This window comes from Priapulus caudatus, unplaced genomic scaffold (assembly GCF_000485595.1).
Source record: "Priapulus caudatus unplaced genomic scaffold, Priapulus_caudatus-5.0.1 Scaffold60, whole genome shotgun sequence".
Taxonomy (NCBI): domain Eukaryota; kingdom Metazoa; phylum Priapulida; class Priapulimorpha; order Priapulimorphida; family Priapulidae; genus Priapulus; species Priapulus caudatus.
Genome location: NW_014577121.1, coordinates 100,551 through 117,987, shown reverse-complemented (window position 1 = coordinate 117,987; position 17,437 = coordinate 100,551). Strand labels below are relative to the sequence as shown.

The following is a 17,437-nucleotide window of genomic DNA, read 5'->3' as shown; positions in this document are numbered from 1 at the left end:
TACCTTAATCTAACCTTGAGACTAACCCCTACTTCTAACCTCTTCACACTACTAACTCTTTAACCTTCAACTAACCTAACTCTAAACTTCACTACTAACCTTACTCTTACTCTTCCATTCTAACTCTAACCTCTATCTCTCATGCACTAACCCTAATCTAAACCTTCACACTAACTACTCTAATCCTTCACAGTAACGCCTTTAGCACTCTTATCCCTTTCCTCTCACTACTCCTAATCTCCTCTTCCGTATCCTTCACACATCTTTTACACTACTCTAACTCCTTACCTCAGACAACCTGATATCGTGAACTCTAACCTTCACCACTACAGTCTCCTTACACATCTAACCTCTACATGAGCACTCTGTAGCCTACCTACACCCTATACCCTGGACTGCTGCGTACACAGTAATCTGCAATGGCATGATGCCGCGACCAATACTCGCGGATTCGCTCTGCGATGCCGACCAACATAGTCTATTCCTAGCGCATACAGCATGGAAACACCGAGAGATCGCCCTCCCGGGTCAGTATAGCTCCTTGCGGCTCCCTTCATTCGCTACTAGTTGTCCTCTCTTTATGCTTGCTACCTCCCACCTGTGCTTCACACACACTTCTACCACGTTTCTCCCCTCTTGCTTCAATCCAGACTCCCGCTTGGCCTCTATTTCACGTCATCATGAATGCAGACACAAACACTCCCATCCAGCTTCCTCTTCATCTACACTACCTACAATAACAAAACACTAGGACACACATCGCGCTCTGATGCTACTTATAATAGCCACATCACATCCGCTCTCCTACGTGCTCATACTATCTCCTCTCACGCTCGCCGCTGCCACATCCTCCAAACACCGCTTTCCCCACTTCGCTCTCATACCGCACACGGTGACATACCATGAATCGCACCCACGTTATATGAGTCTGTGCTATGTCTGACAATGAATCTGATCGTAATGCATTCGAACTCTCCGGTGAATTTGAGCGTTAGGTAATTGAGTGTTTTTGCGTCAACAACGCTACGTGTGGAGTGCAAAATTGGAATGCTATAATTATGCTAAGTCTGAGACATCCGAGAATGTGTATGGGTGCTGGGTTTGTACGGAATTGTCGCATTTCTGGGCTTTTCTGGCTCGCTCTAGGTTCGTTGGATCGTGCACTAGCCGTGGTTTTATGCTTTTGCTGCTCAGTTACTCTTTTATTCCTCTTTAGAATCCAACCTCCTTCTTCCCGTCACCACCTTTACCGCCTCTCCTGGTGCTGGGCACCACCTAGGTCGCTCTACGCGACCTCCTCCTTCTCTACCCCCCGGGGCCTCCTCCCCCTCCTCAGTCTCCTCTCTCCGTCACTCATTCGTCCCCTCCTCCATGCCTCTGGTGCTGCCTTCTCGTCAGCCCAATGTCATACCCACCTGGTATCTCCCGCCCTTTCGCCCTCCTCCTCCACTCCTCTCTCCTGCCTCCTCGCCTGCGTCCTCGGCGGATGTGGGAATTAGCTGGCCTCTTCCTCCCCCGTCCTCTGCCTCCTGCCTAACCTCGTCTGCTGCGCTCTCCTCTCCTCATGCCTGCCACCCTCTCCCTCCTCTCTCCTTCCTCTTCCTCCTTCTCCATCCTCCACCTATTTCCCCCTCCTCCTCTCGCAGCCACGCTTGCTTCCCACCTCCTCCCCCTCTTCTCCACCGCCGTCTTCCCTCCTCTCTGACCTTCTCCTGCTTATCATGTTCAACAATGATAAATCACAACACCAAGTGAAAGTTAATTGTCCGCGGAGGAATTGTCCCGCGGTAATTGTTCGGGGGTTAAATGTCCGGGGGAGCCAATATTGTGGGAGGTAAATGTCCGGGGGGTAATTGTCCGGGGGGTGAATGGCATGGGGGTAATTGTCCGGGGGGTAATTGTCCGGGGGGTGATTGTCCGGGGGGTATTTGTCCTAGTATACGGTATAGTCATATGGTATTTATAGCAGAGGTAAGGTGGGTGCGAGATCAGTGATACAGCTCTGCCGAGCAGGGCTGCCACTCAAAATTTTCATTTCTACCTAAAACGCATGCGCATTTCCACCTACTTTCCCCCTACGCCCATCGCCCAAGTTTTCACACACACAAAGTCACATTTCCCCTATAAAATCATGTAAATTATGCTTTTGTTATGGATGTGTTTACCAGAGACTCCAACCCTTAGCACCCTCCACCCTGGACCACCTTCCAAACTGGAGACTTACAAAATAATGAGAAATGTGCGCGAAGCCCAAAGTCCCTTGCATATTGTCCTCCATAACCACCAGGAGTAGATAATAGGGATAGTAATTCCCTATTATCTACTCCTGATAACCACTGATCACTGATCTTTTAGAGATCATTAAAACGGGAATTTCTTGAGAATTTTTGAAGATTTTTCGATATTTATTGAAAAAAGGGTTACAATTTTTGAAAATTCAAAAAACCCCTACTTCCCCCTACAAATTGTCGTTTTCACCGTAGGTATCCCTTATCCTCTACGGAAGGCTAAAACCAAAGATCGTATAGTGCCGGAGGCCTCCGGCACTATACGATCTTTGGCTAAAACTGCTAAAACTGCTAAAACCCCCTACGAGTGGCAGCCACAGTGGCAGCCTTGCTGCCGAGTGTTAGCCGAGTGCGACCTCACAGCGCCACCTATTACAAGTACAAGAAACAGCAATTACAGCATACGATTTTGGCAAGTACTCGCCACTCGGTGGATAAAGACCATTCTCTCTCAGGTTGTCACTTGGACGAACATTTTTATTACTGTTTCTAGGAAAAGGTTAGTTTTTATTGAAATACTTCATTACTGTATTTAGCGTTTCTTCGCAATTTTAAATTATATAAACTTAATGCAAATTTATAACTAGTAGTAGTACTAAGTAGAAGCACTGGCAGCAAGAACCACTCCGCTGCAGCTACAGCACACACACGGCCATTGTCTATAGCCGCGTTCACACGGAGCGAAGGAACTCGGGTCGAAAACGACTCGTGTCGAAAACGACACGGAGCGTCGTTGAAGAGAGCGTTCACACGACGCTATGCGAGCTGTGAGCTGAGAAAAAAATACAATGCGTTCAAGCGAAAATACAATGCGAATTAAACAATCAAACTCTGACTGACTTCCAACTATTCTGTTTACTTTCGTGTTGTGACGTACTAATTCCAACCCGAGTGGCGCGTTCACACGGCAAAAATGAACCAGGACTCGAGTCGTTTTCGACCCGAGTCGTTTTCTTACCGAGAAAACGTCTGTGTGAACGCTCGTCCCGGGACGCATTTGACACGGGTCGTTTTCGACCCGAGTTCCTTCGCTCCGTGTGAACGCGGCTTATATATAACATCATGGTGCCTAACTCGCCGCCGCAGTTTCCACAACTCACCGTTTTAAATCTGTTACAACTCCGGTGTTCCTGCAGGTGACGCCACTTTCCAACTATCATTGGAATCGCGGAAGACTGCTGAACAAGCTACACCCGCCATTTTTGAAAATCGGCCCACCACAATGCGCTCAAATCACAGGAATTCCTCAAATATACATGCGAAATGATCCTTCGCATGCTACATCTGAAGGCGGCTGCAAGCCCAATCGCTGGCGGCTGCGCTGATTGGCTGCAGCAAGCATAATGTCTATGCACGCCATAATGAAATCAACCGCCACTTCGCCCAGTTACAGACGAACCCGCATCCCGCTAGGCAATACAGATCGACGAGCGTACAGCGAGACAGGGGGTCCGTCTAACATGACTCACCTGCGATGTCAACAAACGTAGCCTCGCAGCCTGTCTGCGCATTAAACTTGCTGCAGCCAATCAGCGCAGCCGCCAACGGTTCAGCCAGCCGCCTTCTTCAGATGTAGCATGCGAAGGATCATTTCGCATGTATTTTTTAGGAATTTCTGTGATTTGAGCGCATTCTGGCGGGCCGATTGTCAAAATTGGCGGGTGTAGCTTGTTCAGCAGTCTTCCGCGATTCCAATGATAGTTGGAAAGTGGCGTCACCTGCAGGAACACCGGAGTTGTAACAGATTTAAAACGGTGAGTTGTGGAAACTGCGGCGGCAAGTTAGGCACCATGATGTTATATATAGACAATGGTCGTGTGTGTGCTGTAGCTGCAGCGGAATGGTTCTTGCTGCCAGTGAGTAGAAGTATTGCCGACAGTATTTCACTCATTTTCAAATTTCAGTCATATTCTTACTCTTAGAATCTTACCCTTCTTTGTTCAACGGTAGGCCTACCCCTAGCCAATAGCCACTATACGGAATATGCTCGCTACTGAAACTGCATAACTTAGTTAACTACACTCTACACTACAGTACAGACTACAGTACATGTCCATAAATAAATGTCCCTCTGCGACACAATCCCGGCACTTGCTCAATCCTAGTTTGGTACCCTGGTAATACTATTACTAATACTAATAGTACTAATAATACTACTACAGTACTAGTACTAGTATTAAACTAATACTATTACTATTACTAATAGTGGTATATATATATAGTTTGCATATATGCTAAACTAAGCGGCTCAAGGATAGAGAGCATGTCCAGTAATAATCATCATCCTCATTAGCCACAAGTTCCCATCTCGCTTAACACTACGTGGCGAGAGGGTCACAAACCGACGCATTAGAATTTTGTTCGGCAGTACGTGCGCTGCTATTTAACGTTAAATTATCTAACTTTTTATGATTCTTACAGCTTCTCTGTACTTCCATGCCTCGATTTATTATATGTGCGCTATCACTGAGCATGTACTTACGTGTCAGCGAGTAATTGTTTATAAATTGATAAGATAAAACTAAAAAAACGCCACCATTTTCCCATAGATATCCCATAATACGTAGCAATTTTCACGTACAAGAAGAGACATAAGAACATCCAGAATGGCATTTTACAACGTTCAAATAGTATAGCTGTTCGAAATTCTCTTATTTTAACATGTATTTCGAGGTAAATAATAATTAAGAAGTGTAGCGATAGTTGCAACATGTAACAGGTGAGGTCAAATGTGGTAATACATTGTTTTATTTACGAAATATTACGAAATTCGGAGTTTGCTTTCAAGCTACCAGGCATTTCGTATGGAAGGGTGTCAGGCTCCTCCGCCGTGTAACAGTCGGAGAGCCTGGTCGGTTTACTTCCTCATCAGCATTGGACTGTGGTGCTTCAATAGACACAATATTTTTGGATTACCAAAAGGCCTTCGACACGGTTCCACACCGCCGTCTCATAAGTAAGCTAAAAGGCTATGGAATCAGGGGAAATCTAATCGCATGGCTGGAAAGTTTCCTGATAGACAGAAAGATGCGGGTATCAGTGCACGGAGAATTTTCTGAGTGGAGCAGCGTCGACAGCGGGGTACCTCAAGGCAGGGTTCTCCAAGGGCACTTATAGCCTGGCGGCCCGCCAGGCTATCGTCAAGCCCCGCCATCCTAAAATGCACCCGCCACGCTAAATATCATAGCCGCCATGCTGGTGTATACACAAGAAGTTCAAACAATTAATACACGTTGGTCTCGATGCTACGGGTAAGGCAGTCCCACACACAAGCACAAACAGTCTCCCTAGCCCTAACCCTAACACTAACTCTAAACCGACTCGGCTATCTTATATACGCGTGTTATAGTACCAAAATTAATCTACGGTGTATAACCTTTTGCTTTCAATATTTTGCATCTGAACTGACAATCAATCCCAACCAACTGGTGTAGGCTAGCTGGCACAATAATGTTCATTTTCATACTTCAAATCCGAGTGTTTTCTAGCTCATCAAGAAATAATTATTTTGAATTTTCCGATGGCTTTGCCCATGCAAAACAAACATTTTCACCCCACATGCAGTGCTTCAAATTTACATACAGATTACAGAGTGTCCCAGATTGCATCTCAGAGCTTCTACAATTCAAAAATGTTGCGGGGGGCATGTCCCCGGACCCCCCTAGCAGTGAGTAGCACCCCCATGCTATAATTTAAAAGCTTGGAGAACCCTGCAAGGATCAGTCATTGGTCCAATCCTGTTTTTAATTTATGTTAACGATATACCAGACCTTGTAAATTGTAAGTTGAAAATGTTTGCAGACGATACAAAAATTTGGAATATAGTAAGAAACATCACAGACAATATTCTTCTGCAGACAGACCTCGATAAATTAAGTGAGTAGTCAGAAACATGGCTCCTGAAATTTCACGTTGAAAAATGCAAAAGGATGCACATAGGCAGTAAAAATAACAAATATATCTACACGATGAAAGACGGGGACCAAAGAAGAATTTTGAAGGAGGAAAAGGACATTGGGGTTTGGATATCTAACGACATGAAACCTACGATGCAGTGCATAAAGGCCTGTACAGCTACCAACGTATTACGGTCAATCAGGAAGTCCTTCAAGTTCCTGGACAAGAAAGCTTTCCTGATTCTATACAAAAGATTTATGCGTCCACACCTAGAGTACTGCATCCAGGTCTCCCTACTTTAGTAAAGACATTGAACACATGGAAAAAGTCCAACGAAGGGCCACCAAACTAGTATATGGGTTAAAAAAACGTCAAGTACGAGGACCGGCTGAAGTTTTTAGGATTACAATGTTTACATACGACAAGACTAAGAGGCGACCTAATAGAATCATACAAAATCATGAGAGGGAAATATAAACTGAACCCAAACACTTTCTTTTGTCCAGCTTCAACAACACTAAGGGGAAATAACATGAAATTATATAAACAACGGTCCAGACTCCAGGTGCGACAACACTTTTTTAGCCAGAGAGTGGTGCAACCCTGGAATAAACTCCCACAAAGTGCAGTCGCAGCTGCCACTACTAACGTATTTAAGGCCAGAATCGACCGATTCATGAAATCGCAAGATATGGGTGCATATTAGGCTAGGCCTATCACAACCCATCAGGGCTTGAATTAAGCGACGAGAAGGGCAAGGCAATTTTTTTAGGGCATGTGAGAAATCGCCTTGTATTTTCTCTAAAATAGAAGGACACAGAGGCAATTTTAAATGGCACCAAGGCAACTCTCAAAATTAGAGAAGGGCACCAAGGCACATTTGTAAAATAAAGGAAAACTCATAACAAATTAGTACATCAACATCGTCTTGTTTTTAATGTACAAAACAACATGTCACCATGTAAGCTTACATCGTAACACCGACCCCTGTACCCCCCTCTGCTAATGGAAGTACAGTAACAAGAAATTTTACATGCCCGCTATCAGGAGCGAATAATTATCCGATGCTGTTATTATTCCCTCCTGCGACTATCGGTTTTTAGCTCATCATTGCAACTACAGCACGCACGCGCACGTGTTATGTTGATTCGACTAAAAACGAAACTAGGGCAGTAGATTAAAGGGCACCGACGGCAATTACACAAAAGGGCAAGGCAGGTGACTGCCGTCGGTCGGGTTGGATTTTCAGGGGCAGTACGGCGATTGATAGGGGCACCGATGGCAATTGCCGTCGGTGCCGTCGGTTAATTCGAGCCCTGCAACCCATTATCCTTAACTAACTAACTAACTAACTAACTAACTAACTATCACCGTCCTCGACATCATCTCTATCCTTGAACCAACTAAGCCGGGGTGCTAAACTACGATTGCGATTGGGCTGTAGTAAAAACTTACAGGAAAATAATGTAGGAGCACCAGTTTCACACAGACTGACAGAGCTTGCTTCATTTCACACATTCATTCATGGAAGCTCAGATAAGACATATATATATATATATATATAGGAATATAAATAGGTAAACAGGTGACGTATGGTGGCAGCTATCGAATAAGATGAAAGAGACTGAAAATTGATGAAATCTTGCATCAAGTTTGAATGTATCCCTTTGTTTATGTCCCCGGTAACACGTTAGCTCAATAATAGGTTGAACATTGAAGCAGTAAGTATGTAAGCATGAGCACCCATTTGTTGCACCATCTTCACCCTTAAGCCAACTGGAGACTAGTAGTAATAAATGTCAATATGCATGTTTTGCAACTTTTTCTTGGAGCTGTTACATCCCCCATGAGTCTGACCTATTCATTAGTTGTTTTAGTGCACATCTGTCTTGATATACACATTTTAATTTTAATTAGTTAATGAGCATTCTTGTATTCTCATTCAGACTTAATTCTTATTTTGTTCACTTTTCTAGACCAAGAATTGCAATGGATATTAGACCCAACAACACAATCTACATCAACAACCTAAATGAAAAAATCAAGAAAGATGGTAAGATCTGAGTTCTGTATTGTTTAACTGCCTTGAAAATGGTACTATCCTATAGCAGAATATCTGAGTAATGCTGGGACTTGCTGTTTGAAATCTACCCTACAATAGACAAGCATCATATTTCATGCAGGATTGATTGTATATTGTATTCCCAATAGTATGGTGTTTACACATTGTTGTTGGATTTTGGATCTTAAGAAATTGTTATATCATATATATGCCCACATTGTATTTGGACCGATTGCAGAATTTATCATTCTAATCACTGTAAAGATGTGCTTTACGAAAAGAAACGAAAAGACATTCTTTACGAAAAAGAACGTAAAGGTATCCCCTGCTTTTGATTTCAGAGTTGAAGAAGTCGTTATACGCAATCTTCTCACAATTTGGGCAGATTTTAGACATTGTCGCTCTAAAAACACTGAAGATGCGTGGCCAAGCATTTGTCATCTTCAAAGATATCAATGGTGGGACAAATGCACTGCGTTCAATGCAGGGATTCCCATTTTATGATAAACCCATGGTAAGAAATTAACTTTTTCCCCTTTGTTCACAATACATCAGTATATGTTGTATACATGGCAAATCTATAATGCTGTAAGGCAAAGGGAAATTTAGCCAAATTGAAAGGAAATGGATTCACCAATTAGTCATCTTCAAAGTACTGTCGATTAAATGGAAAATTGAAAACCCTATTTAGTGAAATTGCATTTTTATCTATGAATGAATGCTGTATAAATTATTATCTCAGCTTATAATGCAGCAAATTTTAGAAGGAAACTGATTGAATTTTTTTTCATGATCACAGCGGATAGCATATTCAAAAATCGACTCGGATATAATCGCAAAACAAAAAGGCACTTTTGTTGAGCGACCAAAGAAACCAAAGCGTGTCCCAGGAGAAGATTCACAGATGTCGAGGAAAGAAAGGAAACGGGCACAAGCGAAGAAAATAGAAGATCAGCAACAGGCAGTGCAGGCTCAGCGACCACAGCTTCCTCCTGCAAGCATGATGCCAGGACTTCAGCCCAGCTTTGTCCCACAGCCTCCCACCATGCCAGGTAAGCGCTAATCCTGACATCACAATTTATTCTCGCACATCAGTCCCCATCGTGTCAAGTAGAGATACTATTTGCAGTTTCCCATTCTAAAAAAATAAACGAAGATGTGACAATGTGACATGTGACAAGTGTCTTAAAATAAATATAATTGTGCTATTGTTTGAGGATTAATACAGTTGGTGTCAGCGTGTCAGAGTATTGGTAGCGGTGTAATCCGGCTCACGCAGCTTGTGAAAGTAGTGGCCAACATTTGAATTTCTGTCAAGGTCAACCTCAGGTGGCGGCTGCGATTCCAGAGCAACCACCAAACCAGATATTGTTCCTCACGAACCTGCCAGAGGAAACCAACGAAATGATGCTCTCAATGTTATTCAACCAGTAAGTTCCTCTCATCGCTTTCTCGTTTTAACACATTGTTTTAAAGTTCTTGAACTGCCTTTCACTGTTCATAGCCTTAAAAGTCATTTACCTTTTTGTATTGGTTTCTTTGTGCTTACCCAGCTGATCTATCAAAGTACCTCATTAGTTTTTAGCTCATCTGACATAGTCCGATGCAGCTTGTAGAATCGCATGAGCGTGCGTCTGGCCGTCTGTCCGTCCGCCTGTCAACAGTTGGGCACAAATCTTAACCGCTCGACGTACGATCACGATATTCGGGACGTGGGGGGGTAATCCGAAAACGAGTTGTGATGTCAAAGCTGGGGGGTCAAAGGTCAGAGTCCAAAGAGGTGTAAAAGAAGGAACATTTCCTCCTTAACTTAAGGTATAGGGAGGAAATGCAGAATTGCGGCACAAATCTAAACGGCTCGACCTAGGCTCGTGATAGTTGGTGTATAGCATCATGGTAGGAAAAGCCATCACTGTGCCAAAATTGGAGGTCACAGGTCAAAGGTCAATGGGGCACAGGGCAGATTTTAGACATTTTCTGAGGACATGTCTGACGGAGCCGATTGAAAAACTTTTTTGTTCCAGCGGTGACCTAACATTTTTATGGCTTTATTGAAAGGACCATGAAATGTACTTTCGCTGACATGCGAAGAGTAAGTGTCGAATAACCTTTTGACCATAGCAGAGCGGGTTAACATTGATTTGTTGACTGTTAACAAAGGACTGAACGGCTTTTGCTATTATTAGAGCCCATACCTGTGTGAATGTGAGGTTACAGTTGCACAGTTGAATTGCAAAGGCAAATGTTTGTTGAACAAGATTTACGCTCCTTAAATCATATTATTTTCTAAAGCAGTCTGTCTATAGCACCCTGAAGGCTGAATCAGTGAATGCTCGCGTTGGTAGGCAAAAACACGGGGCAGCCCATGGCTGGCACGCTTCTAATCATAATTGTTGCCTGCCAACCTACAATGCACATGTGTCTGCAATGCATAGAGATTAGGTGGGTGCAAAAGTGTAGCTGATATATTTGTTCGAATTGGCTACGAAAGTCAAACAAGAATAAAGAAGACTTATGTATAAGACGTCTTGCTATGCACAAATAAATTTATCAGCAGAACACCAGACACCAGATGAGCCCTGTCGCACTGCGGCACTTGATTGTTGCTATTGGTGTTTTTCAATGTTAATTAAGTGTGGCTGTGTTTTTGTTAAATTGGTGTTTGTACTCGCGAGTTGAATGTTATTGAAGAGTGGTATATATAGATTGATGTAAAAATTTTCATTTTGGGTGTAATATTATATTTATTTTGTTTGTCTCGTACACTTCAGATTTCCGGGCTTCAAGGAGGTACGCCTCGTCCCAGGACGGCACGACATCGCGTTCGTGGAGTTTGAGAATGAGCTGCAGTCAGCTGCAGCTAAAGACGCCTTGCAGAGCTTTAAGATCACGCCAACTCATGCAATGAAGATCACGTTCGCAAAGAAGTGATTGCCAACAGCACGGCTCTGGGTGATGCGTAGGTGTGCTCGTAAAGGTGTGCCGGGTAGGGTAGTTCCAGATGTGTCCGCCAACACCCCAATGTATGCACACAATGCCCTCGGGTAACCAGTGAAGGTCTGAAGTTATGTCATGGTGTGCTTTTCTGTCAGTTGTGATAGAGTGGTTTTACAGAGTTCCAGTAAAAGATGGACTTGCAAAATGTTCTACTTTCCCTATGAGACTTTGCAGTGTGTTTGTGCGGAAAAGGGCCCTTCTCCATCAAACAGCCCCCCTCCCCTATCATTGATCAGTCTGATTAACCTTTTCAAGGGGTGTATATTATTGACTAGGAGTATGAACACAGCAAATGGTGAGTTTGTATCATATAAGTAAAAGAGTGTGTAAATGACTGACAATTTTTGTGGTTTCTGTGCATGAAAGTTATTGGCTGTGTACCAGTTTAGCATTGCACTCCTGCCAAAAACTGGTTAAGCATCCCAACTTACAGCATTGCACACTTGCTGTTTAACTTGGGAGATTGCATTAGATCTGTTCCAGTTTAGAATTGCACACATTCTGACATTCCAAGTCTGGCCGAGTTTTCGATTTGGCTGCATCGCACTCTAGCTATGGACATATCAAGTTGTATTAAGCCTGCTTGTAAGTTAATAATGTTGTTTTGCATACAAAGCAATTGTGACTATTGCTCGTAAGAGTGATAACAATTTAAGTTTTATTTACATGAGTGTTTTCAGTATTAAACATTAACCCTGATCTCGTGCAAAGAATCAGCAAAAATAAATAAAATGCAAATAAATTAAATGAAGTATTTCAAAGTTGCTATCTTGTCAGAATGTTATAATTCTATAAATCAAGGAAAAAGAGCTAGAATTGTGCTTGGGTTTGGATGTTCCATATATGCTTTTGATGACACGTGTCTGTGGACATCAATGACCATTCTTGGTCAAGTTGCTATCCTCCACTAGATGCCGAGGACATGATTATCACTAACTCGGATTTATTATGGTGCTAGGGATATAATAGCCATCTGGGCCACCATTCCAAAGACTTTTCCAGACCATTCCACTGAGCTATATTCAGTGCTACAATGACTAGTGAAGTTACAAATTGTCAAAAATTAATGTATACTTTGAAACAACTGCACCTATCTCCTGAATCTGATAAGGACCTGTGGGGATTGAAATGACACAACAGGTAAGTTGGCAGGTTAAAACGTTGCCATATTTGGTAATCGTCAATTTCTGTTGTAAGTGCGAGTTCCACAGTAAAAAGATGATTTTTGAGTATGAAAACAGGTATTTTTTAAATTTTTATTCTACCACGTGAGATAGATAGGCCAAACATAGTGACAGTACACATAAATGATATAGCAACCAAGAACACTAATAAATATACCTAACCAAGCAAGCGTGCTGTGTGGCTACTGTTTGCAATACAATTTATGTCACCTATAAATTTACTACTAATACTAAGATAACATTTAAAATGGAATTGTAATTGATATGTCAAAGTTCATGCTTTCTGAACTGTAATTGAGAGAATTGACAAATTTGAAATATGAAAAAATTCTACATCAGCTAGAATAACTTATAGCAAAATACATCAGCAATTGCAGTTTACCCCACTACTTGCTAACAAAATTAAAGTTCGTAAAAATATAAATGAGTTTGCCACGTTATAACCTGATAAGTAAAAGTAATCGAGGTGGTCTAAAACGTAGTACATAGTGGAAAAAGGGAAATGATATTATGCTTGCAACGCTATTGTGCACAACACGTCAAGTGGGAATTTGTTATCTTCCTCACAAGTAATTTTTTTATAAATCAGCTGGTTACACTTTCATTATAAAAGAAACATTAATATAAATTACACAATAAGCAAATCCTGCTTACGAGACATGAAAACGATCTCACAATATGCATGTCACATTACATACATGTGTGGATGAATAGTTCTAATATAAATGCACTTGATACTAAACTATATTAAGAGGATAATTCCTACACATGTCTAGTCTACATTCTCGGTTCATAAAATGAACGTAAAATTGAAATAATTAAAAATGTAAAACTTATAAAAGTTCATGCAGTAATAAAACTACAAACTATTTTACCATCCCCGTTGCAGTAAAGATTTCGAATGATAAGGTATGACCTTCGACAACCACAAAACTTTTAAATACTTTGTGTCTTGTAGCCATGTACGACACAAATGTAAAATGTGTAATATCTCATTCAGTGTGAAAGACTAAGAATACTCATTTCAAAATTGGCTATAGTAACCGTGGGACAATTCACACAAATTGAGTGCTGACAGGGTGGTGAACTTCCAAGCTAAGAAACACTGCGGAGCAGGAGAGATGGTTAGCAGAAGTTTTTCAAACTAGTTATCAATTTCTTGTTTGCTATAATTTGACGGGCCTGTCAAAATCATGCTGGCTGGGAACATGGGCTTCAACTGTATGTGACTAATCTCATCATCTACATTCATCTGCAAGAAATAAGAAAACACTTTGTCTACATCCTGGACCACCTTTGGAATTCTGTCTGGATACCCTGAAGGAGGAATTATGATGTGGTTGGCTAGCAATACCTGCTGGTTATATGTCTGCCACATATGATATGTTGAAGGTGAGGGTGTTCTTCTCTCTATACTTCACATGCTACGCCATATAATAGTTAGATGTATTACTGGTCACTTTTACATATGATAATCGTTAGGAACACGTCAAATAGAAACTGCACTTATATGTTAAAATGCCCTGGTTTATCACGCAGCATACACTACCTGACTGGTCAAGATCATATTGGTCAATGGTTACTGATCCCCCCCAAGGGTTTTAAGGAATGCAAACCAGAACACCTTATGTTTAAGATGGTAGCATCATGTAATAAACCTTCCTAATCGAATTATACCTATTACAGACAGCAGCCATGAAAATAAGAAATTCTAAGATTTCTTGACTTCACCCATGAGCTACAGCAGTCTCTTGGAAGTCCAAATCAAAGCCTCATCCTTGGGTGGGAGGAATGTCAAAGGGACAAAGCCCCTTGCAAAATCCATAGGAGTTTGAGAAAATTTTGAAAATTAGATGAACAATCAAATGAACAAGAATTTTAGTCATGCGTACTATAATTTATGATAGTACACACATTGAAAATTGTAGCAAATGTATTGTACTCCATTGCTTTAAATTGATACGTTTGATATATTGGAAAAGGCCTTTTGATAGTCAGTGAAACTGATATCTACATAGAATGCTCCATAAACCATCCACCTGAGGTAAAATCACTTGTATGACACACAAACTACCTGCACAGCGAGATAGCAGTGCAGACTATTTTGAGCTGTGCACCACACACAGGTGAAAATACTATCAAATACACTGTCTATGTACGTGTGAACATGATCATAATTTTCAGATAGTAACAAAATCTATTGATGCAAATAACAGTTGGAGATCTATAAATATACTCCCCCACACAGCTCAACGGATTGGCCTCGATCTCAAGAATGTTGAATTTTACAACAAAAATTCTGAAAATCGGTGAATCTGGAGAATATTCTCATGCACGAGACTGCAAAGTTATGCCTATTACATTCCATTGCTTCCACCAACCTGAAAAGGATTATGAAAATATGTGTATATGTAATATGTGAGTATACTTTGAAAGATTGTTAGGGTCCGTGTCCATCCTGTCTTGCATTCACTCGTTAGTGTCACCCAATTCTTGTGTTGTTGGTTGAATGTCGGCACTTTTTGCATTTTCGTCATCTTTCTGTGGTAATGGAAATGTTAACTTATAATCAAGATTGTCATTCTACAAGGCACACGTGCATTACCTGTTATTTAGCTGTTTAGCCGAGTACTAAAAGACAGCACATGATATGCATTCATGCTATAATACACTTTACATGTCAGGAACGTACGAAACATAAAGGACTAGTAGAATAGACGTACTTGGAACTGCTGCTGTAGCGTATAATTAAATACTTGCTGAGTCTCTTAAAGCACATCCTTCTATCAAAATATATTTAAATACTTGCCGTTTCTGTTGGGCTCGGCTTGTCCGTCTCTTCTTCATCATCTTCTTGCTCCATGAGTTTTCTCGCCATCTTTACTTTCGCAAATTCATTGTAATGAGCTTTTCGCTTCTGTTCGAATTTGCTGTGTTGTTCTACAAATTAAAAAAAAAACAAGTTAAATTTACATAGATGACTTCTTATAAAAATATTTGGTTCTGTGTCAAAAAAATTGAAAAATTCTTTTATTTTATGGATGAAGTCTCATAAGCATGGTATTAACACTGATATTTTCAGTGGATTTATTCTGATTGCCACTCTACCGAATTCTGCCGTCGATGATATTTACAATCTGGTGTGCCTTAGTGCAGCAACCCTAAATGGTAAAGCTTTGACAGAGGGTTCACAAGTTTGATCAGGTTGGACATTGATGCCCGTGTTGTACTCTATGGCAACATGCAAACTAGAACTGTTCGCAACATACCAATTTTGAAGACTAGAAAGTTATGCTACCTATGGATATTTTTACAATTGTCGATATTGCACAATAAGCTAATAATTCTACACACAGTCAACTCAGAAGTCAAAGTGAGTCCACTGAAAAAATCAATTAAAAAAATCAGTGAACTCAAGTTCTGTTTATAGGGGATCTATTTCAGGCATATCATTCCTGCCCCTATGTACGATCTGCAATTGATCTCAAAGTTTCACACTAGAATTTTTCCAATGTTTGAGGGATTTGATCATTATGAGTACGCTTTTTGGACGTAGAATTAATGGCTCTGAGAAGTGAAATATGTTTGGAATTCAGAATTGGTTTTCGGAATGTAGTTTTTTGGAAGCAAACAGGGAAAACGTTAGGACTTAAAAGTCATCCAGTTTAACGTAAGGTTCAGTATTGAGGGTGCTCAGAATTTTGAGAGTTGACTGTAGTATATATCAGATAACACAAAACTGCTAGTAATGTGTGACATACCACGTGGAGCAAAAACACGATTTTTTCGATTTTCTGCTTTAAACTTAGCAACAGTGTGGTCAGTCTACCTATATGACTGTCACACATACTGTGACCATGAGATGTTATGTGCAGTGATCAATTTTGAATATACATTAATTACCAATATCTTCTGATGTCTGGAGACACTGGTGATTGCCATCATCTGAAGCTGTTATGGGTTGTCTCACCGAAGGGTCTTCTAACGTATCTGTTAATCTGGAGTCAATAGAGTATTAGATATAAAATTAGAAAGAATCTAACAGATTATCACACACTGTCTAACAGACAACCTAGTTTTGAATGTGGGAATTTCACTGTCACACAATTCAAATGAGAAGGAATCTAACACTCAAACACTGTCAAACAAACAAGCTAGCTTTGAATGTGGGATTTCCACACCAGGTTCGGGTTGTCATCACTGAATAATACTTAGATATGAACCTAACCAACATAACCAGCTAAACATTTGTTGGCACATATTTTATGTTTCAAACTCACACACAGGTAGTTCTACAGTTTGTTATTATGCGCAGTTACGTGTGAAATTTCTTGTGTTACCTAGCAACAGACGAGAAACATACCATAAAACGAAATAAACTATTTCAAAATAGCGGCATTAGTGTACGCTTCTCTACAATGTGCATACCTGGCATGCCTGACATAAAAAGACAGTATGCAAACATTCTAGGTTGCTCCACACTACACACGTTACATTTGTTGGTGACATGTCTCATAACATACCTGTTAGCCAAGTCATCTGGATGAACATGCTCATCAGTTGTGTTGTCTTTTTCATCATCACTGCCATAGCTGTATGGGGTTTTTGGCTCATCAATCTTCATGTGTCCATAATCCTTGTCAGCTGGATGGTATGTTGCAATTATGTTCATCTCGTCCCATTTTGCGCCACCTTTAGTTTTATCACCATTTTCTCTGCAAGGCAAAATCACAAAATTGTTCCATTATAATTAGTGTGATTTTTGCATCTGTGTATTCTAAAACATTAACGTGCTCACAAAAACATTTAGTACCTCATTACATAGCAACTTAGTGCTATTTGCAACCAAAGCATAATTTTTGGTTTCCCAAGTACATTGGCAGTACTTACTCATCAAGAGCTATAATTTCAGAGCAAACTCAGTAATGAGAAGGGTTAAATATCCCAGATTTGCTCACACCACCCCATACAAATCCATAACTGAATTACCAAAAGTTTGCATGTTCAAA

The 17,437-nt window shown here is 41.0% G+C and overlaps 2 protein-coding genes across 4 annotated transcripts in view; one reads left to right on the top strand and one right to left on the bottom strand.

Moving 5' to 3' along the window:
- The first annotated feature begins 2,700 nt into the window (after positions 1-2,700).
- Positions 2,701-12,008, top strand: LOC106821149 (U1 small nuclear ribonucleoprotein A-like). Its single transcript, XM_014825836.1, has 6 exons — positions 2,701-2,787; positions 8,162-8,238; positions 8,589-8,761; positions 9,047-9,299; positions 9,566-9,677; positions 11,019-12,008. The coding sequence occupies exons 2-6, from the start codon at positions 8,175-8,177 to the stop codon at positions 11,176-11,178; spliced, it is 762 nt and encodes a 253-aa protein (XP_014681322.1). The 5' UTR covers positions 2,701-2,787; positions 8,162-8,174; the 3' UTR covers positions 11,179-12,008.
- A 478-nt stretch (positions 12,009-12,486) lies between these two features.
- LOC106821150 (protein phosphatase inhibitor 2-like) overlaps positions 12,487-17,437 on the bottom strand; it is a 6,584-nt gene continuing 1,633 nt past the window's right edge. For 2 of the 3 annotated variants that reach the window (XM_014825837.1, XM_014825839.1), the window contains exons 2-5: positions 16,952-17,143; positions 16,332-16,426; positions 15,238-15,368; positions 12,487-14,969 (exon numbers count right to left, since the gene is read on the bottom strand). In XM_014825837.1, coding sequence (XP_014681323.1) covers positions 14,898-14,969; positions 15,238-15,368; positions 16,332-16,426; positions 16,952-17,143 — 490 coding nt within the window. In that variant the 3' untranslated portion in view covers positions 12,487-14,897. The remainder of the gene's footprint in view (positions 14,970-15,237; positions 15,369-16,331; positions 16,427-16,951; positions 17,144-17,437) is intronic. The other variant, XM_014825838.1, reaches the window with a different exon arrangement.